The following is a 17,917-nucleotide window of genomic DNA, read 5'->3' on the forward strand; positions in this document are numbered from 1 at the left end:
TCTCTCAGTCTCTCACCGTCACAGTCTCTCACCGTCACAGTCTCTCACCGTCACAGTCTCTCACAGTCTCTCACCGTCACAGTCTCTCACAGTCTCTCACCGTCACAGTCTCTCACAGTCTCTCACAGTCACAGTCTCTCACCGTCTCTCACCGTCACAGTCTCTCACAGTCTCTCACAGTCACAGTCTCTCACCGTCTCTCACCGTCACAGTCTCTCACCGTCACAGTCTCTCACCGTCACAGTCTCTCACCGTCACAGTCTCTCACCGTCTCTCACCGTCACAGTCTCTCACCGTCTCTCACCGTCACCGTCTCTCACCGTCACCGTCTCTCACCGTCACAGTCTCTCACCGTCACAGTCTCTCACCGTCACAGTCTCTCACCGTCACAGTCTCTCACAGTCTCTCACCGTCAGTCTCTCACCGTCACAGTCTCTCACCGTCTCTCACCGTCACAGTCTCTCACCGTCTCAGTCTCTCACCGTCACAGTCTCTCACCGTCACCGTCTCTCACCGTCACCGTCTCTCACCGTCACAGTCTCTCACCGTCACAGTCTCTCACAGTCTCTCACCGTCACAGTCTCTCACAGTCTCTCACCGTCACAGTCTCTCACCGTCACAGTCTCTCACCGTCACAGTCTCTCACCGTCACAGTCTCTCACCGTCACAGTCTCTCACCGTCACAGTCTCTCACCGTCTCTCACCGTCACAGTCTCTCACCGTCACAGTCTCTCACCGTCACAGTCTCTCACCGTCACAGTCTCTCACCGTCACAGTCTCTCACCGTCTCTCACCGTCACAGTCTCTCACCGTCACAGTCTCTCATCGTCACAGTCTCTCACCGTCTCTCACCGTCACCGTCTCTCACCGTCACAGTCTCTCACCGTCACAGTCTCTCACCGTCACAGTCTCTCACCGTCACAGTCTCTCACCGTCACAGTCTCTCACCGTCACAGTCTCTCACAGTCTCTCACCGTCACCGTCTCTCACCGTCACAGTCTCTCACCGTCACAGTCTCTCACCGTCACAGTCTCTCACCGTCACAGTCTCTCACCGTCACAGTCTCTCACCGTCACAGTCTCTCACCGTCACAGTCTCTCACCGTCACAGTCTCTCACCGTCACAGTCTCTCACCGTCACAGTCTCTCACCGTCACAGTCTCTCACCGTCACAGTCTCTCACCGTCACAGTCTCTCACAGTCACAGTCTCTCACAGTCAGTCTCTCACAGTCAGTCTCTCACAGTCAGTCTCTCACAGTCAGTCTCTCACAGTCAGTCTCTCACCGTCAGTCTCTCACCGTCAGTCTCTCACCGTCAGTCTCTCACCGTCAGTCTCTCACCGTCAGTCTCTCAGTGTCTCTGTCTCACTGTCTAGGCTCCACCTGTAACTCACCCCTTTCGTGGCTACCGCTGGCGTGCCGCTGCTGAGCCTGAGGTAACTGGGGCTCTGGGGCTGTGGTGCTCTGGGGCTGGTGCTCAGGGGCTGTGGGCTGATACCGCTGCTGCCTGCTGTCTCTGCTCTCCCTGCCTCCAGGACCACTACGGCTCTCCCTCTCCTCTCTGGTCCCTCCTCCCGATACATCCTCCTCCTCTTCCTCTCTGTAGCCAGTGAACGAGCGACTGGCTCCGGGAGCCTGCTGCTGCTCTGACAGGGAAAGGCCAGGGGAGTACACATCTGGTTCAGGGACACTGGAGGAGTCTCCACCTTGGGTCAGGCTGAAGTACCTGAGAGAGAGCGTGCGACAGAGGTTTATTCAATTTTGCAACAATACACTATCAATAGTAGTGAAGGCTGAATTATTTGATACAGTTTAGAGCTGTTATAATATAAAGACACACACCTCACCCTTCCTCTGTCCAGGGTGGTAGTGGTGGGGGCAGGGGGGTTGTAGGGGACGGCCGTAGATTTCCCCAAATGGTCACCCATGGCGGAGTTCACCGTGGTTACTGTGGCAACCGAGAGCTGTGAGCTGACGGATGCCATGGAGCGGACCAAGGAAACGGATAGCGGCTCTAGCTTGACCCTGTCTCCATTCTGCAGCTGCAGGAAGAGAGAGGAGGGAGGGACGGGGAGGGAGGTATAGAGGGACGGGGAGGGAGGTATAGAGGGATGTGGGGGAGGGAGGTATAGAGGGACGTGGGGGAGGGAGGTATAGAGGGACGGGGAGGGAGGTATAGAGGGACGTGGGGGAGGGAGGTATAGAGGGACGGGGAGGGAGGTATAGAGGGATGTGGGGGAGGGAGGTATAGAGGGACGGGGAGGGAGGTATAGAGGGATGTGGGGGAGGGATAGAGGGACGGTGGGAGGGAGGTATAGAGGGATGTGGAGGGAGGTATAGAGGATGTGGGGGAGGGATAGAGGGATGTGGGGGAGGGATAGAGGGAGGTATAGAGGGATGTGGGGGAGGGATAGAGGATGTGGAGGGAGGTATAGAGGGATGTGGAGGGAGGTATAGAGGGATGTGGAGGGAGGGAGGGATGGGGAGGGAGGGATAGAGGGACAGGGAGGGAGGGATAGAGGGACGGGGAGGGAGGTATAGAGGGATGTGGGGGAAAGGACAGCATGCAGTCAGAACAGATGCAGTAAGATATCAGAGCAAGGAGGGTAACTGTCCAAAACCAAACATGGACCATCTCCAACTCTAAACAAAATATTGCTTCAGACAAGGCAGGCCTTGAGGTCATTCAGAAAACAACATAAACCTGTCATATAAATAATGCCATCGTTCATAAGTCACAGCCGTTCATAATAAATGATCAATGAAGCATTTGTTTTTCTCAATGGAAAGCATGTACACTGAGTATACAAAACATCCATGACATAGACCAGGTGAATCCAGGTGAAAGATATGATCCCTTATGTAACTAGTTAAATCCACTTCAATCAGTGTAGATGAAGGGAAGCAGACAGGTTAAAGAAGGTTTCTTAAGCCTTGAGACATGGATGGTGTCTGTGTGGAATTCAGAGGGTGAATGGGTAAGACAAAACATGTAAGTGCCTTTGAACAGGGTCTGGTAGTAGGTGCCAGGTGCACCAGTTTGTGTCAAGAACTGCAACGCTGCTGGGTTTTTCTTGCTCAACAGTTTCCCATGTGTATCAAGAATGGTCCACCACCCAAATCACATCCAGCCAACTTGACACAACTGTGGGAAGCATTGGAGTAAACATGGGTAGCATCCCTGTGGAACGCTTGACACCTTGTAGAGTCCATAACCCTGACAAATTGAGGCTATTCTGAATGTTTTGTTCACAGTGTAAGTGGCCACTCTTTAGTAGGGCATTATCATAGCATTACAATGTCATGCATTATAATTCATCCCACTCTTTAGTAGGGCATTATCATAGCATTACAATGTCATGCATTATAATTCATCACACTCTTTAGTAGGGCATTATCATAGCATTACAATGTCATGCATTATAATTCATCCCACTCTTTAGTAGGGCATTATCATAGCATTACAATGTCATGCATTATAATTCATCCCACTCTTTAGTAGGGCATTATCATAGCATTACAATGTCATGCATTATAATTCATCCCACTCTTTAGTAGGGCATTATCATAGCATTACAATGTCATGCATTAGAATTCATCCCACTCTTTAGTAGGGCATTATCATAGCATTACAATGTAATGCATTAGAATTCATCCCACTCTTTAGTAGGGCATTATCATAGCATTACAATGTCATGCATTATAATTCATCCCACTCTTTAGTAGGGCATTATCATAGCATTACAATGTCATGCATTATAATTCATCCCACTCTTTAGTAGGGCATTATCATAGCATTACAATGTCATGCATTATAATTCATCCCACTCTTTAGTAGGGCATTATCATAGCATTACAATGTCATGCATTATAATTCATCCCACTCTTTAGTAGGGCATTATCATAGCATTACAATGTCATGCATTAGAATTCATCCCACTCTTTAGTAGGGCATTATCATAGCATTACAATGTCATGCATTATAATTCATCCCACTCTTTAGGAGTGATTCTCTTCTGTGAATAGTCACCACTTTGTTCAGATCTAATTCACCTGTAGTACAACCTTAGACCTAGCAGGCTGCATTCACCTGTAGTACAACCTTAGACCTAGCAGGCTGCATTCACCTGTAGTACAACCTTAGACCTAGCAGGCTGCATTCACCTGTAGTACAACCTTAGACCTAGCAGGCTGCATTCACCTGTAGTACAACCTTAGACCTAGCAGGCTGCATTCACCTGTAATACAACACAACTTCCTTGCAATCTTTGATGATGGGTCGAAATGTGATGTTCTCTAAATCGACTTTATAATTAAACGTAAAATATTCCAGCCAGTTGTATTGAATGACCTTTACAGTGTACTCTATGTGCATGACAAGACAGCCTTTTTGCATAAAAACATTCACAAATATAAAAGGATAATACACTGTTCAAAAAAATAAAAATAACATCCTAGATCTGAATGAATGAAATATTATTATTAAATACTTTTTTCTTTACATAGTTGAATGTGCTGACAACAAAATCACACAAAAATGATCAATGGAAATCAAATTTATCAACCCATGGAGGTCTGGATTTGGAGTCACACTCAAAATTAAAGTGGAAAACCACACTACAGGCTGATCCAACTTTGATGTGATGTCCCTAAAAGTCAAAATGAGGCTCAGTAGTGTGTGTGGCCTCCACGTGCCTGTATGACCTCCCTACAACGCCTGGGCATGCTCCTGATGAGGTGGTGGATGGTCTCCTGAGGGATCTCCTCAGACCTGGACTAAAGCATCCACCAACTCCTGGACAGTCTGTGGTGCAACGTGGCGTTGGTGGACGGAGCGAGACATGATGTCCCAGATGTGCTCAATTGGATTCAGGTCTGGGGAACGCGGGGGCCAGTCCCATAGCATCAATGCCTTCCTCTGGCAGGAACTGCTGACACACTCCAGCCACATGAGGTCTAGCATTCTCTTGCATTAGGAGGAACCCAGGGCCAACCGCACCAGCATATGGTCTCACAAGGGGTCTGAGGATCTCATCTCGGTACCTAATGGCAGTTAGGCTACCTCTGGCGAGCACATGTAGGGCTAGAAGGACATCATTGGCCTCCAGCATGGCTTGGGAACGCCGCCCGCGTGCCTTGGGAACGCTATGAGTAGAACACTACCAATCAGCAGCATTGTTTAGGCAGGTTGCTTGCGTCTTACTTCTTCTTCATTAGTCACCGGAGGAGGAGGAGAGGTACCCATAGGATCTCTCTCTTGTATAGACACATCATGACTTCATGTTTTATATTAGTTCAATACATGCTGCTCATCTTGGATCACTGAATAGTTGTGTGATTGTGTGAGGTCTTCAGTGTTTACAAAGTATGATCCAAATGTAGTTATATCAGGGCAAAGACAAAGACTTTGGTGTGTAACAAGATACTGTCAATGTAGAGCTTGACTTGTGTAGAGACTGAGGGGTCTTTCCTGGCCACCATCCCAATGACAGCCCGACTAACCCAAAAACTGACCCTTGCCTTAACCAAACCCTTAACCCTAAATGTAATTTGAACCAATTCAGAAATGAAATATTGGTTTGGACAACAGCCATGTCTCCTTGACTTGCGTGACACCTAGAGGCTGCAGTGTTGAAGTGCAAGAGGGAAGAAGACCATAAAATCCCTGGTGAAAAGAGCCTCTATCTGGGCTGAAAGAGGGGCAGGACTCCCTACCTGATCCACCTCTACCTGGGTAATGGATAACAACAGTAGTGATTGACTCCCCACCACACGTGTCAAACTCGTCCCACAGAGGGGCAAGTATCTACAGGTTCTCTCCACCCTTGTACTTGATTGATTAATTAAGGTCACTAATTAGTAAATAACTCCCCCTCACCTGGTTGTCTAGGTCTAAATAAATTGAAAGGAAAAAGCAAAAAACCCACAGACATTCAGCCCTCCGTGGAATGAGTTTGACACCCCTGCCCTACCTGAGCCACCTCTCCCTGGGTAATGAGCTGGGTTTGGAAGCGGGAGTTTTCCCTACCTGAGCCACCTCTCCCTGGGTGATGAGCTGGGTCTGGAAGCGGGAGTTTGCCCTACCTGAGCCACCTCTCCCTGGGTGATGGGCTGGGTCTGGAAGCGGGAGTTTGCCCTACGCTGGCGGGTGTCCACCCTGGAGGCCCCAGACCCCTTAGCGGCAGGCTTGGAGGGCTGCGTGGACAGCTGGTTGAACAGGGCCATCTTCTCCACCAGGCTGGGACAGGAGAGGAGATGGTAATCAGTGGGTGTGACCCAAATAGCACCTTATTCCCTAAATAGGCTGCTTTTACTCAGGCGGGCCAATTCTGATATTTTGCCACTAATTGGTCTTTTGGCCAAATCAGATCAGGTCTTGATGTGGTTTACTTTTGGGCGGCTCCAAGCACACTTTCATTTGTTTACACAAGAGAGTAAGGTTGTGTCCCAAATGGCACCAATGGGGCCTGGTCAAAAGTACTGCACTATACAGTAGAGCTTAGGGTGCCATTTGGGATTGAGACAATGTGCTCAACTCCTAGTCTGCCTGTACCTGAGAGTGGAGAGGTCAGGCTCATCTGGACCCAGGTCCTCCATCATCCTCTCAGGCCCTGGTCCTTCTTCTGCCTGCCTTGACTGGGCCTCCCTCTCCTGCTCCCCCATGCTCCGCACCCTGGAGCCGTGCTGCGACACCTCCTGCAAGCTGGGAGGAGGAACCACACACACACAATGAGTGCATGTTGTGCTGCTTTGGGTAACAGCTGCAGGGCCGCATGTACTGTACAATTGAAGGCAATGTTGACATTCTGGGTGAGTAACTAGTCAAACACATTCTGTCAAAACAACATCGTTAATAGTCAGATAAACGTATCCTATGAATAGCACCAAGGTAAATAACTAGTTCCTGATCAAAGCATAGTCTGCATCCCGATTATCCACCCCTTTGCAATTGCACACACCCGGTCATGGTTTTAAAAGCACAGGATTGGTCGAGAGCGCAGCAGTCAGGATGATGTAAGCATTGGTAAGTGCATACTTTTGGAGAAGGGTGGAGACTCGGGATGCAGCCATGGCAACAGCAGTTATAAGTAGATGTGTTTCGACGACACTGAAGTAGTTACTCAAACTGCCCATGCTGTTGGCCATCTGTAGTAGAGAATATTGGACGTTTGGTTCTGTCAACATCTTAAGTTTATCCTCGGTCGATAAACAAACCGGGTGCTACACTCGCCCCACACGGGAACCTGACCGATGCACTGAGCCTCAGCCAGCATCACAAGACGTGTGACACATTTCAACATATGAACTTGAAGAGACAGTTTACCCACATTACAAAATTACATCTGGAGACAGTGGTCAGGTAAACAAAACTAAAGCATGGATTCCTGCATAACCTTGAACATAGACTACTTACAGGGTAAGGAAACACAACATGTAATTTTGTAATTTGGGTGAACTATCCCTTTAAGAGTATAAACAATTGTGAAGGCAGTGATGCTGAGAAAAAAAGTTGAAAGATACTTAAGTGAAGAATATATTGTGTTCGAACAAGCTTCTTCCCCCTATAGTTCCTTGGCGTCCACATCAACAAACGAACATGGTCCAAGGACACCAAGACAGTCGTGAAGAGGACACATCACCAACAAACGAACATGGTCCAAGGACACCAAGACAGTCGTGAAGAGGACACATCACCAACAAACTAACATGGTCCAAGGACACCAAGACAGTCGTGAAGAGGACACATCACCAACAAACTAACATGGTCCAAGGACACCAAGACAGTCGTGAAGAGGACACATCACCAACAAACTAACATGGTCCAAGGACACCAAGACAGTCGTGAAGAGGACACGACAAAAACCCATTCCCACTCAGGAGACTGAAAAGATTTGGCATGGGTCCTCAGATCCTCAAAAGGTTTTACAGCTGCACCATGGAAAGCATCCTGACAGGTTGCATCCCTGCCTGGTATGGCAACTGCTCGGCCTCCCACCGCAAACCACAGAGGTTAGTGCGTACGGCCCAGTACATCACCGGGGACAAGCTTCCTGCCATCCAGGACCTCTATACCAGGCGATGTCAGTGGAAGGCCCTAAAAATAGTTAGACTCCAGCCACCCTAGTCATAGACTGTTCTCTCTGCTACCGCAAGCGGTACAGGAGTGGTACTGGAGTGGTACAGGAGTGGTAAAGGAGTGGTACTGGAGTGGTACCAGAGCACCAAGTCTAGGTCCAAGAGGCAAGAGGCTTCTAAACAGCTTCTACCCACAAGCCTCCTGAACAGCTAATCAAATGGCTACCCCGACTACTTGCATTTCCCTTCCCCTTCTATCCTTCTGCTACTCTTGTTATTATCGATGCATAGTCACTTTAATAAATCAAATCAAATGTATTTATATAGCTCTTCGTACATCAGCTGATATCCCAAAGTGCTGTACAGAAACCCAGCCTAAAACCCCAAACAGCAAGCAATGCAGGTGTAGAAGCACGGTGGCTAGGAAAAACTCCCTAGAAAGGCCAAAACCGAGGAAGAAACCTAGAGAGGAACCAGGCTATGAGGGGTGGCCAGTCCTCTTCTGGCTGTGCCAGGTGTATGTAGCCTCCACATTGACCCTGTACCGGTAGCCCCTGTATATAGCCTCCACATTGACCCTGTACCGGTAGCCCCTGTATATAGCCTCCACATTGACCCTGTACCGGTAGCCCCTGTATATAGCCTCCACATTGACCCTGTACCGGTAGCCCCTGTATATAGCCTCCACATTGACCCTGTACCGGTAGCCCCTGTATATAGCCTCCACATTGACCCTGTACCGGTAGCCCCTGTATATAGCCTCCACATTGACTCTGTACCGGTACCCTCTGTATATAGCCTCCACATTGACTCTGTACCGGTACCCCCTGTATATGGCCCAGCTATTGTTATTGTTGGATGAAATTATGGTTGAAATGACTAATTATGTATACATTCCAATCAGAACTGACTAGTCCAAATGCTATAATGTACTGTACATATATGAATTTTCTCTCTTGCTCCCATTCCCAATTGTATATAATATAGTCAGGAGTTTAGTAACAATGACGGTCTGTTCCTTGTACAAATGAATGTACTATCTCCAGATGGCAGGGACGGACTATCTCCAGACTGTCTAGAATGCTGATTTATACTGACTGACCTTGACTTCAGGCGTGGAGCGAAGGCTCGAGAACTATAGGGCCTCTCTACCGGTGTCATGAAAGAGATAGAACATTTAGAAAACGCTGACGTCATTTTCAGTTTATAACCTGTGGAAAAATGTGTATGTGGCAGTACTCTCTTGTAATAAACGCTGTTACCTGACTTTTAAGACTGGTCTCGATCTATTTCATGCATAATTAATGAATTTACAACTCATTAATGAAATAGAGAGAGTGCGAATTTGGTTTTGGCTACAAAACATATAGGAATTTAGAATTCCTCTAACAGTTATTTACAGCTGCTCTTGAATTATTTGTTATTAGTTATTTTTTTGTAGGTATTTTCTTAACTGCATTGTTGGTTAAGGGCTTATAAGTAAGCATTTCACTGTAAGGTCTACCTACGCCTGTTGTAGTCGGCGCATGTGACATAACATTTGATTTTATAGACGGGTTCGCTGACAACGTCACGAAAATGTGTTATGATTCTGAACGGTCAGATAGCTAGTAACAATGACAGGAAGCTGCCTTGTGGAGAATTGTAGGTGTTTTGTTTCAGCTCGTTGTATCTTGTTATTGATACCATGACTTATTTTGAGTATTTTGACTGATGCCATGTCTATGCTAAATTTGGCAAAAATTCACCAGTTAGCTAACCAAAAACTGTAACAATCATTTTTTAGAGACAACAAGTGCTCATTGTGCCAATGTATTTATGTTTTCAACAAACATTTGGAGACTAAATAGTTGACATGTTGTCAACAATCTAATCCAACCCCGCCAGTTTTGCCCCATAGTTCTGCAGACCTCTATATCGGTATTAGAATCTCTTGAGCTGACAGCTGTTTTGCACTGTTTAGTTATGGCTGTATTAATCAAACTAGCATATTTTGAATAATGTATGTTTCCCCACCACAGAAAGCTATGGCATTTGGCTTTCACCTGGAATAGTTTTTTAAGGTTTGAGAGAAAAGAAAAAAACTTTCAACCCATATGATCTAGTACATTGGGGTCGGCAGGTAGCCTAGTGGTTAGAGGCCGGTAGCCTGGTGGTTAGAGGCCGGTAGCCTGGTGGTTAGAGGCCGGTAGCCTGGTGGTTAGAGGCCGGTAGCCTGGTGGTTAGAGGCCGGTAGCCTGGTGGTTAGAGGCCGGTAGCCTAGTGGTTAGAGGCCGGTAGCCTGGTGGTTAGAGGCCGGTAGCCTGGTGGTTAGGCCTGGTGGTTAGAGGCCGGTAGCCTGGTGGTTAGAGGCCGGTAGCCTGGTGGTTAGAGGCCGGTAGCCTGGTGGTTAGAGGCCGGTAGCCTGGTGGTTAGAGGCCGGTAGCCTGGTGGTTAGAGGCCGGTAGCCTGGTGGTTAGAGACCGGTAGCCTGGTGGTTAGAGGCCGGTAGCCTGGTGGTTAGAGGCCGGTAGCCTGGTGGTTAGAGGCCGGTAGCCTGGTGGTTAGAGGCCGGTAGCCTGGTGGTTAGAGGCCGGTAGCCTAGTGGTTAGAGGCCGGTAGCAAAGTGGTTAGAGGCCGGTAGCAAAGTGGTTAGAGGCCGGTAGCAAAGTGGTTAGAGGCCGGTAGCAAAGTGGTTAGAGGCCGGTAGCAAAGTGGTTAGAGGCCGTAGCAAAGTGGTTAGAGGACGGTAGCAAAGTGGTTAGAGGACGGTAGCAAAGTGGTTAGAGGACGCTAGCTTAGTGGTTAGAGGACGCTAGCTTAGTGGTTAGAGGACGCTAGCTTAGTGGTTAGATGACGCTAGCTTAGTGGTTAGATGACGCTAGCTTAGTGGTTAGAGGACGCTAGCTTAGTGGTTAGAGGACGCTAGCTTAGTGGTTAGAGGACGCTAGCTTAGTGGTTAGAGGACGCTAGCTTAGTGGTTAGAGGACGCTAGCTTAGTGGTTAGAGGACGCTAGCTTAGTGGTTAGAGGACGCTAGCTTAGTGGTTAGAGGACGCTAGCTTAGTGGTTAGAGGACGCTAGCTTAGTGGTTAGAGGACGCTAGCTTAGTGGTTAGAGGCGGCTAGCCTAGTGGTTAGAGTGTTGGACTTGTAACCGTAATGTTGCAAGTTCGAATCCCCGAGCCGACAAGGTAAAAATCTGTCGTTCTGCAGTTAACCCACAAGGCGGTTGACCCACTGTTCCTAGGCCGTCATCAAAAATAAGAATTTGTTCTTAACTGACTTGGCTAGTTAAATAAAAGGTTAAAAAAAAAAAAAACATTGGTTGCTACACAACCAACCAGTCTATGAGGTTCACACCAAAGATGTGTATAAACCTTAGGTGACAAACAGGGGTCGCTGTATTGAAGACACAAGGTGCAGCCATCTTGGTACTCCTCTTCAATTGTAAAACAAGATTTTGGAAGCATTAGAAATGTATTAATTAAATTAGACACCTTAATGTAGACTTTTCAATTAGATTATGTGAGATAAACATACAAATAAAATACATTTTCCTTAAAGTATTTTATTAGAGTACTAATGTTACTATCCCCACTACAAAAACAAATACTTCAATACATGTCATTTCGTATTTTAATTGAAATACTGTAGAATTCCATTCATTTCTATGGGAAGACTGTTCCAACTAAGGGGGTGCCAATATGGCCGACCGGTGGCTTCAAAGCCTCTGAATGGCCAATATTTAGCATCAGCAATCCAGGGTTTATACATGTCATTGGTTCACACAGCTATTCCAGGGAAACAAGCAAGCAGCATGTGAGTGAGTTGGCAATAGTAGCGAGGTAATGTGAGACACCTGAACACGACCAACAGCAGAAGGCACTGTAGAGCAGACAGCTGCCTGCCCAATCCATTCAGCCTGTATCCTCAGTCTACCTGACAAATCCATTCAGCCTGTATCCTCAGTCTACCTGACAAATCCATTCAGCCTGTATCCTCAGTCTACCTGACAAATCCATTCAGCCTGTATCCTCAGTCTACCTGACAAATCCATTCAGCCTGTATCCTCAGTCTACCTGACAAATCCATTCAGCCTGTATCCTCAGTCTACCTGACAAATCCATTCAGCCTGTATCCTCAGTCTACCTGACAAATCCATTCAGCCTGTATCCTCAGTCGACCTGACAAATCCATTCAGCCTGTATCCTCAGTCGACCTGACAAATCCATTCAGCCTGTATCCTCAGTCTACCTGACAAATCCATTCAACCTGTATCCTCAGTCGACCTGACAAATCCATTCAGCCTGTATCCTCAGTCGACCTGACAAATCCATTCAACCTGTATCCTCAGTCGACCTGACAAATCCATTCAACCTGTATCCTCAGTCGACCTGACAAATCCATTCAGCCTGTATCCTCAGTCGACCTGACAAATCCATTCAACCTGTATCCTCAGTTGACCTGACAAATCCATTCAGCCTGTATCCTCAGTCGACCTGACAAATCCATTCAGCCTGTATCCTCAGTCGACCTGACAAATCCATTCAACCTGTATCCTCAGTCTACCTGACAAATCCATTCAACCTGTATCCTCAGTCGACCTGACAAATCCATTCAACCTGTATCCTCAGTCGAGCTGACAAATCCATTCAACCTGTATCCTCAGTCGACCTGACAAATCCATTCAACCTGTATCCTCAGTCGACCTGACAAATCCATTCAACCTGTATCCTTAGAGAGAAGGGATCGGCATGTTTGATGGAGGTGGGGGCAAGAAAAAAATATCTTAACTCCTCATGACATGCGTACCCACCCACACAGTCAGAGGGCCCACTAGCCTTTAGTCGGCCCTAAGCTAAATGTTTTAGCGGCCCCCCTCTTGACAGTGGACAGATATATATATTTTTTAAAGCAGTTTTAAAGCAAGTTTGCTGCAATTCTACACATTGTGGAGGAGAGAAGATTTAGCCACTTTAAAACTGATTTCATGCAATTCTACTCATTTTGCCATTGGCCGGAGAAAAGGTTTGGTGTGATCGGGGGCATACAGCCAGTTGCCCATCACTGCTCTAGATAAAACAACTACAAATTAATGAATAGGGTTTCAAAATTCTAGTAACTTTTCTAAAATTCCCATGTTTTCCAGAAATCCCTGTTGGAAGATTCCTGGAGTCAGAGGAAATAAGCAGAACATCTGGAATCCTCTGACCAGGATTTCTGGAGAAAAAACAACATATTTTGAGAATGTTACCTGAATTTTGCAACCCTATGAATGAATCAATAATATCTTCATATTAAATCACAGATGAACGGTACATTCCATGCAATGTCACAAGCCAAATGATACTGAATGGAATGTAATTGGATATCAGTTAGGTAAACCCATGTCCAGTGCTCTCACACACACACACACCTGGTTGTGATGGTGCTGACTACAGTGGGACTGGGGATAGGTGCTACTGTGGAGTGGACCATGACCGTTTGTGAGGACATAGCAGGGCCACTTTATATGTCCAGGAAAGAGGGGACAGACAAGGACAGACAGACAGTTAAGAGAGAGAGAGAGGGAGAGAGTTGAGGGAGAGAGAGAGTTGAGGGAGAGAGAGCGTTAAGAAACAGCGAGTTAACAGATAGTGTCACCTTCTATTCACCAACTGTCCTCAAGCCAAATGTTTAACCCTTTGCTTTGTTAACAAAATGACCTTAGTGGCGCTCCGTAATGATCAGAGGGTGACGTACGTGTGAGCGATGTCCACTTCCTTGTTGGGGATAGGCTGTGTGTGCGAGCGGTCTTGGACTCGTAACAGACGCCTCTCACGGGATCGTGGTCTGGGAACGCTACCTGTGATCCTCTCTAGCTCCTGTGAAGGGAATCGAAGAGGAACAGTCCTAAGGAGTAAATCTCTGCTCATCAACGACATACAGTGCCTTGCGAAAGTATTCGGCCCCCTTGAACTTTGCAACCTTTTGCCACATTTCAGGCTTCAAACATAAAGATATAAAACTGTATTTTGTTTGTGAAGAATCAACAACAAGTGGGACACAATCATGAAGTGGAACGACATTTATTGGATATTTCAAACTTTTTTAACAAATCAAAAACTGAAAAATTGGGCGTGCAAAATTATTCAGCCCCCTTAAGTTAATACTTTGTAGCGCCACCTTTTGCTGCGATTACAGCTGTAAGTCGCTTGGGGTATGTCTCTATCAGTTTTGCACATCGAGAGACTGAAATTTTTTCCCATTCCTCCTTGCAAAACAGCTCGAGCTCAGTGAGGTTGGATGGAGAGTATTTGTGAACAGCAGTTTTCAGTTCTTTCCACAGATTCTCGATTGGATTCAGGTCTGGACTTTGACTTGGCCATTCTAACACCTGGATATGTTTATTTTTGAACCATTCCATTGTAGATTTTGCTTTATGTTTTGGATCATTGTCTTGTTGGAAGACAAATCTCCGTCCCAGTCTCAGGTCTTTTGCAGACTCCATCAGGTTCTCTTCCAGAATGGTCCTGTATTTGGCTCCATCCATCTTCCCATCAATTTTAACCATCTTCCCTGTCCTTGCTGAAGAAAAGCAGGCCCAAACCATGATGCTGCCACCACCATGTTTGACAGTGGGGATGGTGTGTTCAGGGTGATGAGCTGTGTTGCTTTTACGCCAAACATAACGTTTTGCATTGTTGCCAAAAAGTTCAATTTTGGTTTCATCTGACCAGAGCACCTTCTTCCACATGTTTGGTGTGTCTCCCAGGTGGCTTGTGGCAAACTTTAAACAACACTTTTTATGGATATCTTTAAGAAATGGCTTTCTTCTTGCCACTCTTCCATAAAGGCCAGATTTGTGCAATATACGACTGATTGTTGTCCTATGGACAGTCTCCCACCTCAGCTGTAGATCTCTGCAGTTCATCCAGAGTGATCATGGGCCTCTTGGCTGCATCTCTGATCAGTCTTCTCCTTGTATGAGCTGAAAGTTTAGAGGGACGGCCAGGTCTTGGTAGATTTGCAGTGGTTTGATACTCCTTCCATTTCAATAGTATGGCTTGCACAGTGCTCCTTGGGATGTTTAAAGCTTGGGAAATCTTTTTGTATCCAAATCCGGCTTTAAACTTCTTCACAACAGTATCTCGGACCTGCCTGGTGTGTTCCTTGTTCTTCATGATGCTCTCTGCGCTTTTAACACAGTGCAGGTGCATTTATACGGAGACTTGATTACACACAGGTGGATTGTATTTATCATCATTAGTCATTTAGGTCAACATTGGATCATTCAGAGATCCTCACTGAACTTCTGGAGAGAGTTTTCTGCACTGAAAGTAAAGGGGCGGAATAATTTTGCACGCCCAATTTTTCAGTTTTTGATTTGTTAAAAAAGTTTGAAATATCCAATAAATGTTGTTCCACTTCATGATTGTGTCCCACTTGTTGTTGATTCTGAAATGTGGCAAAAGGTCGCAAAGTTCAAGGGGGCCGAATACTTTCGCAAGGCACTGTACATAAAACAATGGGAATATAATGTATGGACGGACTGGTTTCCTGGACACGGATTAAGCCAAGTCCTGGACTGAAAAGCAGGCCCAAAGGAGGATGTCCATTGAAATATATTTTTAGTTCAGGGCTTAATCTGTGACCAGGAAATTGTCCCTAAATGTAGACAACTACACACAAGGCAGATACTGTACCCTAAAAAGGGACCTCTTAGCAGCCACACTCATCTTAGCTCTCTCATCAAGCTTGTCTTCGTCAGCTGTGAAAAGGGAAGGGCAGAAAATGTATGTCAATGTCAGATCACAACATAAACCACGTTTCCATCCATGAATTAATTACTCACGCATGAAAAAAATAATAATCCCGACCGGGCAGATGGAAACACGAAATGCCGGTACAATTTCATAAAAAGGCTGTCAGACAATTTGTTTGTCGGTAAAAATAATTATGCGAGAAATGTCGGTGGAAAAACTTTATGGGCAAATATTGATATAAAAACCATCATATCAAAGGGAATTTTGAGTCGCTCGATATGTTGTGCGGTCCTCCCCACTAGGACTCGGGAAAGCCTGCAGTTTATTAGGCTACAGATTAAATTAACTTCACAGGGTGCTCCTTTCCAATAAATATATCACGGGTTCTTATTCTGGTGACATGATGATGGATGCTTGACTGCTGTTTGACAAATAATAAATCGCTCTATTCTATAATAATCTCATAGTGTAGGTAGCCTACCCACACTGTAATTGCCAGCTGTTGGCTAGAGCAGTTTGATGGAAACACAGGAGGGGAAATGCGCATATTGTTTTTTGCTGATTTTAGAACATTTGCATGGAAATCTGTCACAAATTACTTGGTGAAGAGTATAATGGTTTGGAATATTGCTAGGATGCCAACACTCTGGAGTTCGAACCTCCATAGCGGTGTACCTCATTTCCCTCCTTCAGGGAACAGTGGTTCAATTCATAACTTTCAGAAGTGTTTGTGTATTTCCCTGACTGACAAAGTCAATTCATCTAGGCAAGTTTAGCTATCGTTCACCTCAACCATTGTGCTGTTAGATGGGGAGGCAACTAAGAATTATTTTTAAATTAAGAGTGTTATTGGTAACTAAATGAAGCAAATCTCCATGGATACTTGCCTTCTGGGTTCTGTAGCTCCATTGGAGTCAGATGAGACCTGAGGGACAAAACAAAGACAACATTCAATAGTGGTCTTTTTCTATAAGACACAGTACAAATGACTCACAAGAGAACAAACAATCCAAGTATTGACAGCTTAAAAATCCATCCAGCCTCCAGCATGTATCACACCCACTGGTGATCTTACCATATGTGGTAACCTTATGTGTATTATCCAGTCACTCAGGTCCTTCAATACCCATCAGACTCCAGCCATCCAGCCCTTCTGTTGAGGTGATGGCTGCATCCTATACTCTGACCCATCAGCCTTCATCCACTCTGACCCATCAGCCTTCATCCACTCTGACCCATCAGCCTTCATCCACTCTGACCCATCAGCCTTCATCCACTCTGGGCTACGTCCTAATACTCTGACCTATCAGCCTTCATCCACTCAGGGCTACGTCCTAATACTCTGACCTATCAGCCTTCATCCACTCTGGGCTACATCCTAATACTCTCACCTATCAGACTCTAGCCACTCTGCAGAGGTGATGGGTTGGGTCCTAAACCTCTCAGAGGACTTGCGGTTGTCCCCTGGGTTGATGTAGCGCCGCGGCCTCCTTGCCACACCACGCTCCCGATCAGCGCTCCCAGCAGCCGGATCTACTTCCATAACAGTTAGCTCTACTTTAGTCAGCTCCCTTTTAGGGTGGTGATTAGGGATGGATATAACGACGACGGCAACATAAAATGAGAATAATGTTGAGAGATCAAATGGGCAGTTCAATACTGATGATGCGTTTAGTACGTCTTCCACAGCAATCCAGGTTAGAGCACGATCACACCCCCAAAAATATTATCTGTCCCCAAAATCGGAGAATTTATCAGCAGCCCAATTGTGTATGAACCCTCACACAGCACAACATGCAGCAACAAACCACTCATGTTTGCCCAACAGGCTGACAGAATGTCCAAGCAGGTGGCTTAACAAATAGTAAGTTACACCTCAAACAGGCCTAGATCTCAAGATCACGTTTGACTATGCATTACACTGCCCTAAAATGCACACAAGCGCCAACACCTTAAGCCTCATAATAGGATGAGGGTCTACATTAGTGTTATGTAATTAACCACATCAAACGTATTAAAGAGTCCGTAGCTAGCCAGTGGTATCCATGCTGTTCCACCTACAGCTCTGGCTTCCTGTTGGCGTTCTCCAGGTACGAGTGTCGGAGCTGGGCCACAGA

The 17,917-nt window shown here is 46.3% G+C and overlaps 1 protein-coding gene across 4 annotated transcripts in view; it reads right to left on the reverse strand.

Annotated features, from left to right (window-relative positions):
• The window catches only part of LOC115117557 (supervillin-like), a 156,846-nt gene that overhangs the window by 83,173 nt on the left and 55,756 nt on the right, over window positions 1-17,917 (reverse strand). For all 4 annotated transcript variants that reach the window (XM_065013711.1, XM_065013713.1, XM_065013710.1 and 1 more), the window contains 7 exons: window positions 16,688-16,725; window positions 15,741-15,805; window positions 13,798-13,919; window positions 6,553-6,702; window positions 6,084-6,237; window positions 1,842-2,041; window positions 1,394-1,725 (listed from right to left, as the gene is read on the reverse strand). In XM_065013711.1, the coding sequence (XP_064869783.1) occupies window positions 1,394-1,725; window positions 1,842-2,041; window positions 6,084-6,237; window positions 6,553-6,702; window positions 13,798-13,919; window positions 15,741-15,805; window positions 16,688-16,725 (1,061 nt within the window). The remainder of the gene's footprint in view (window positions 1-1,393; window positions 1,726-1,841; window positions 2,042-6,083; window positions 6,238-6,552; window positions 6,703-13,797; window positions 13,920-15,740; window positions 15,806-16,687; window positions 16,726-17,917) is intronic.

The sequence above is a fragment of the Oncorhynchus nerka genome, linkage group LG9b, assembly GCF_034236695.1.
Source record: "Oncorhynchus nerka isolate Pitt River linkage group LG9b, Oner_Uvic_2.0, whole genome shotgun sequence".
NCBI lineage: Eukaryota > Metazoa > Chordata > Actinopteri > Salmoniformes > Salmonidae > Oncorhynchus > Oncorhynchus nerka.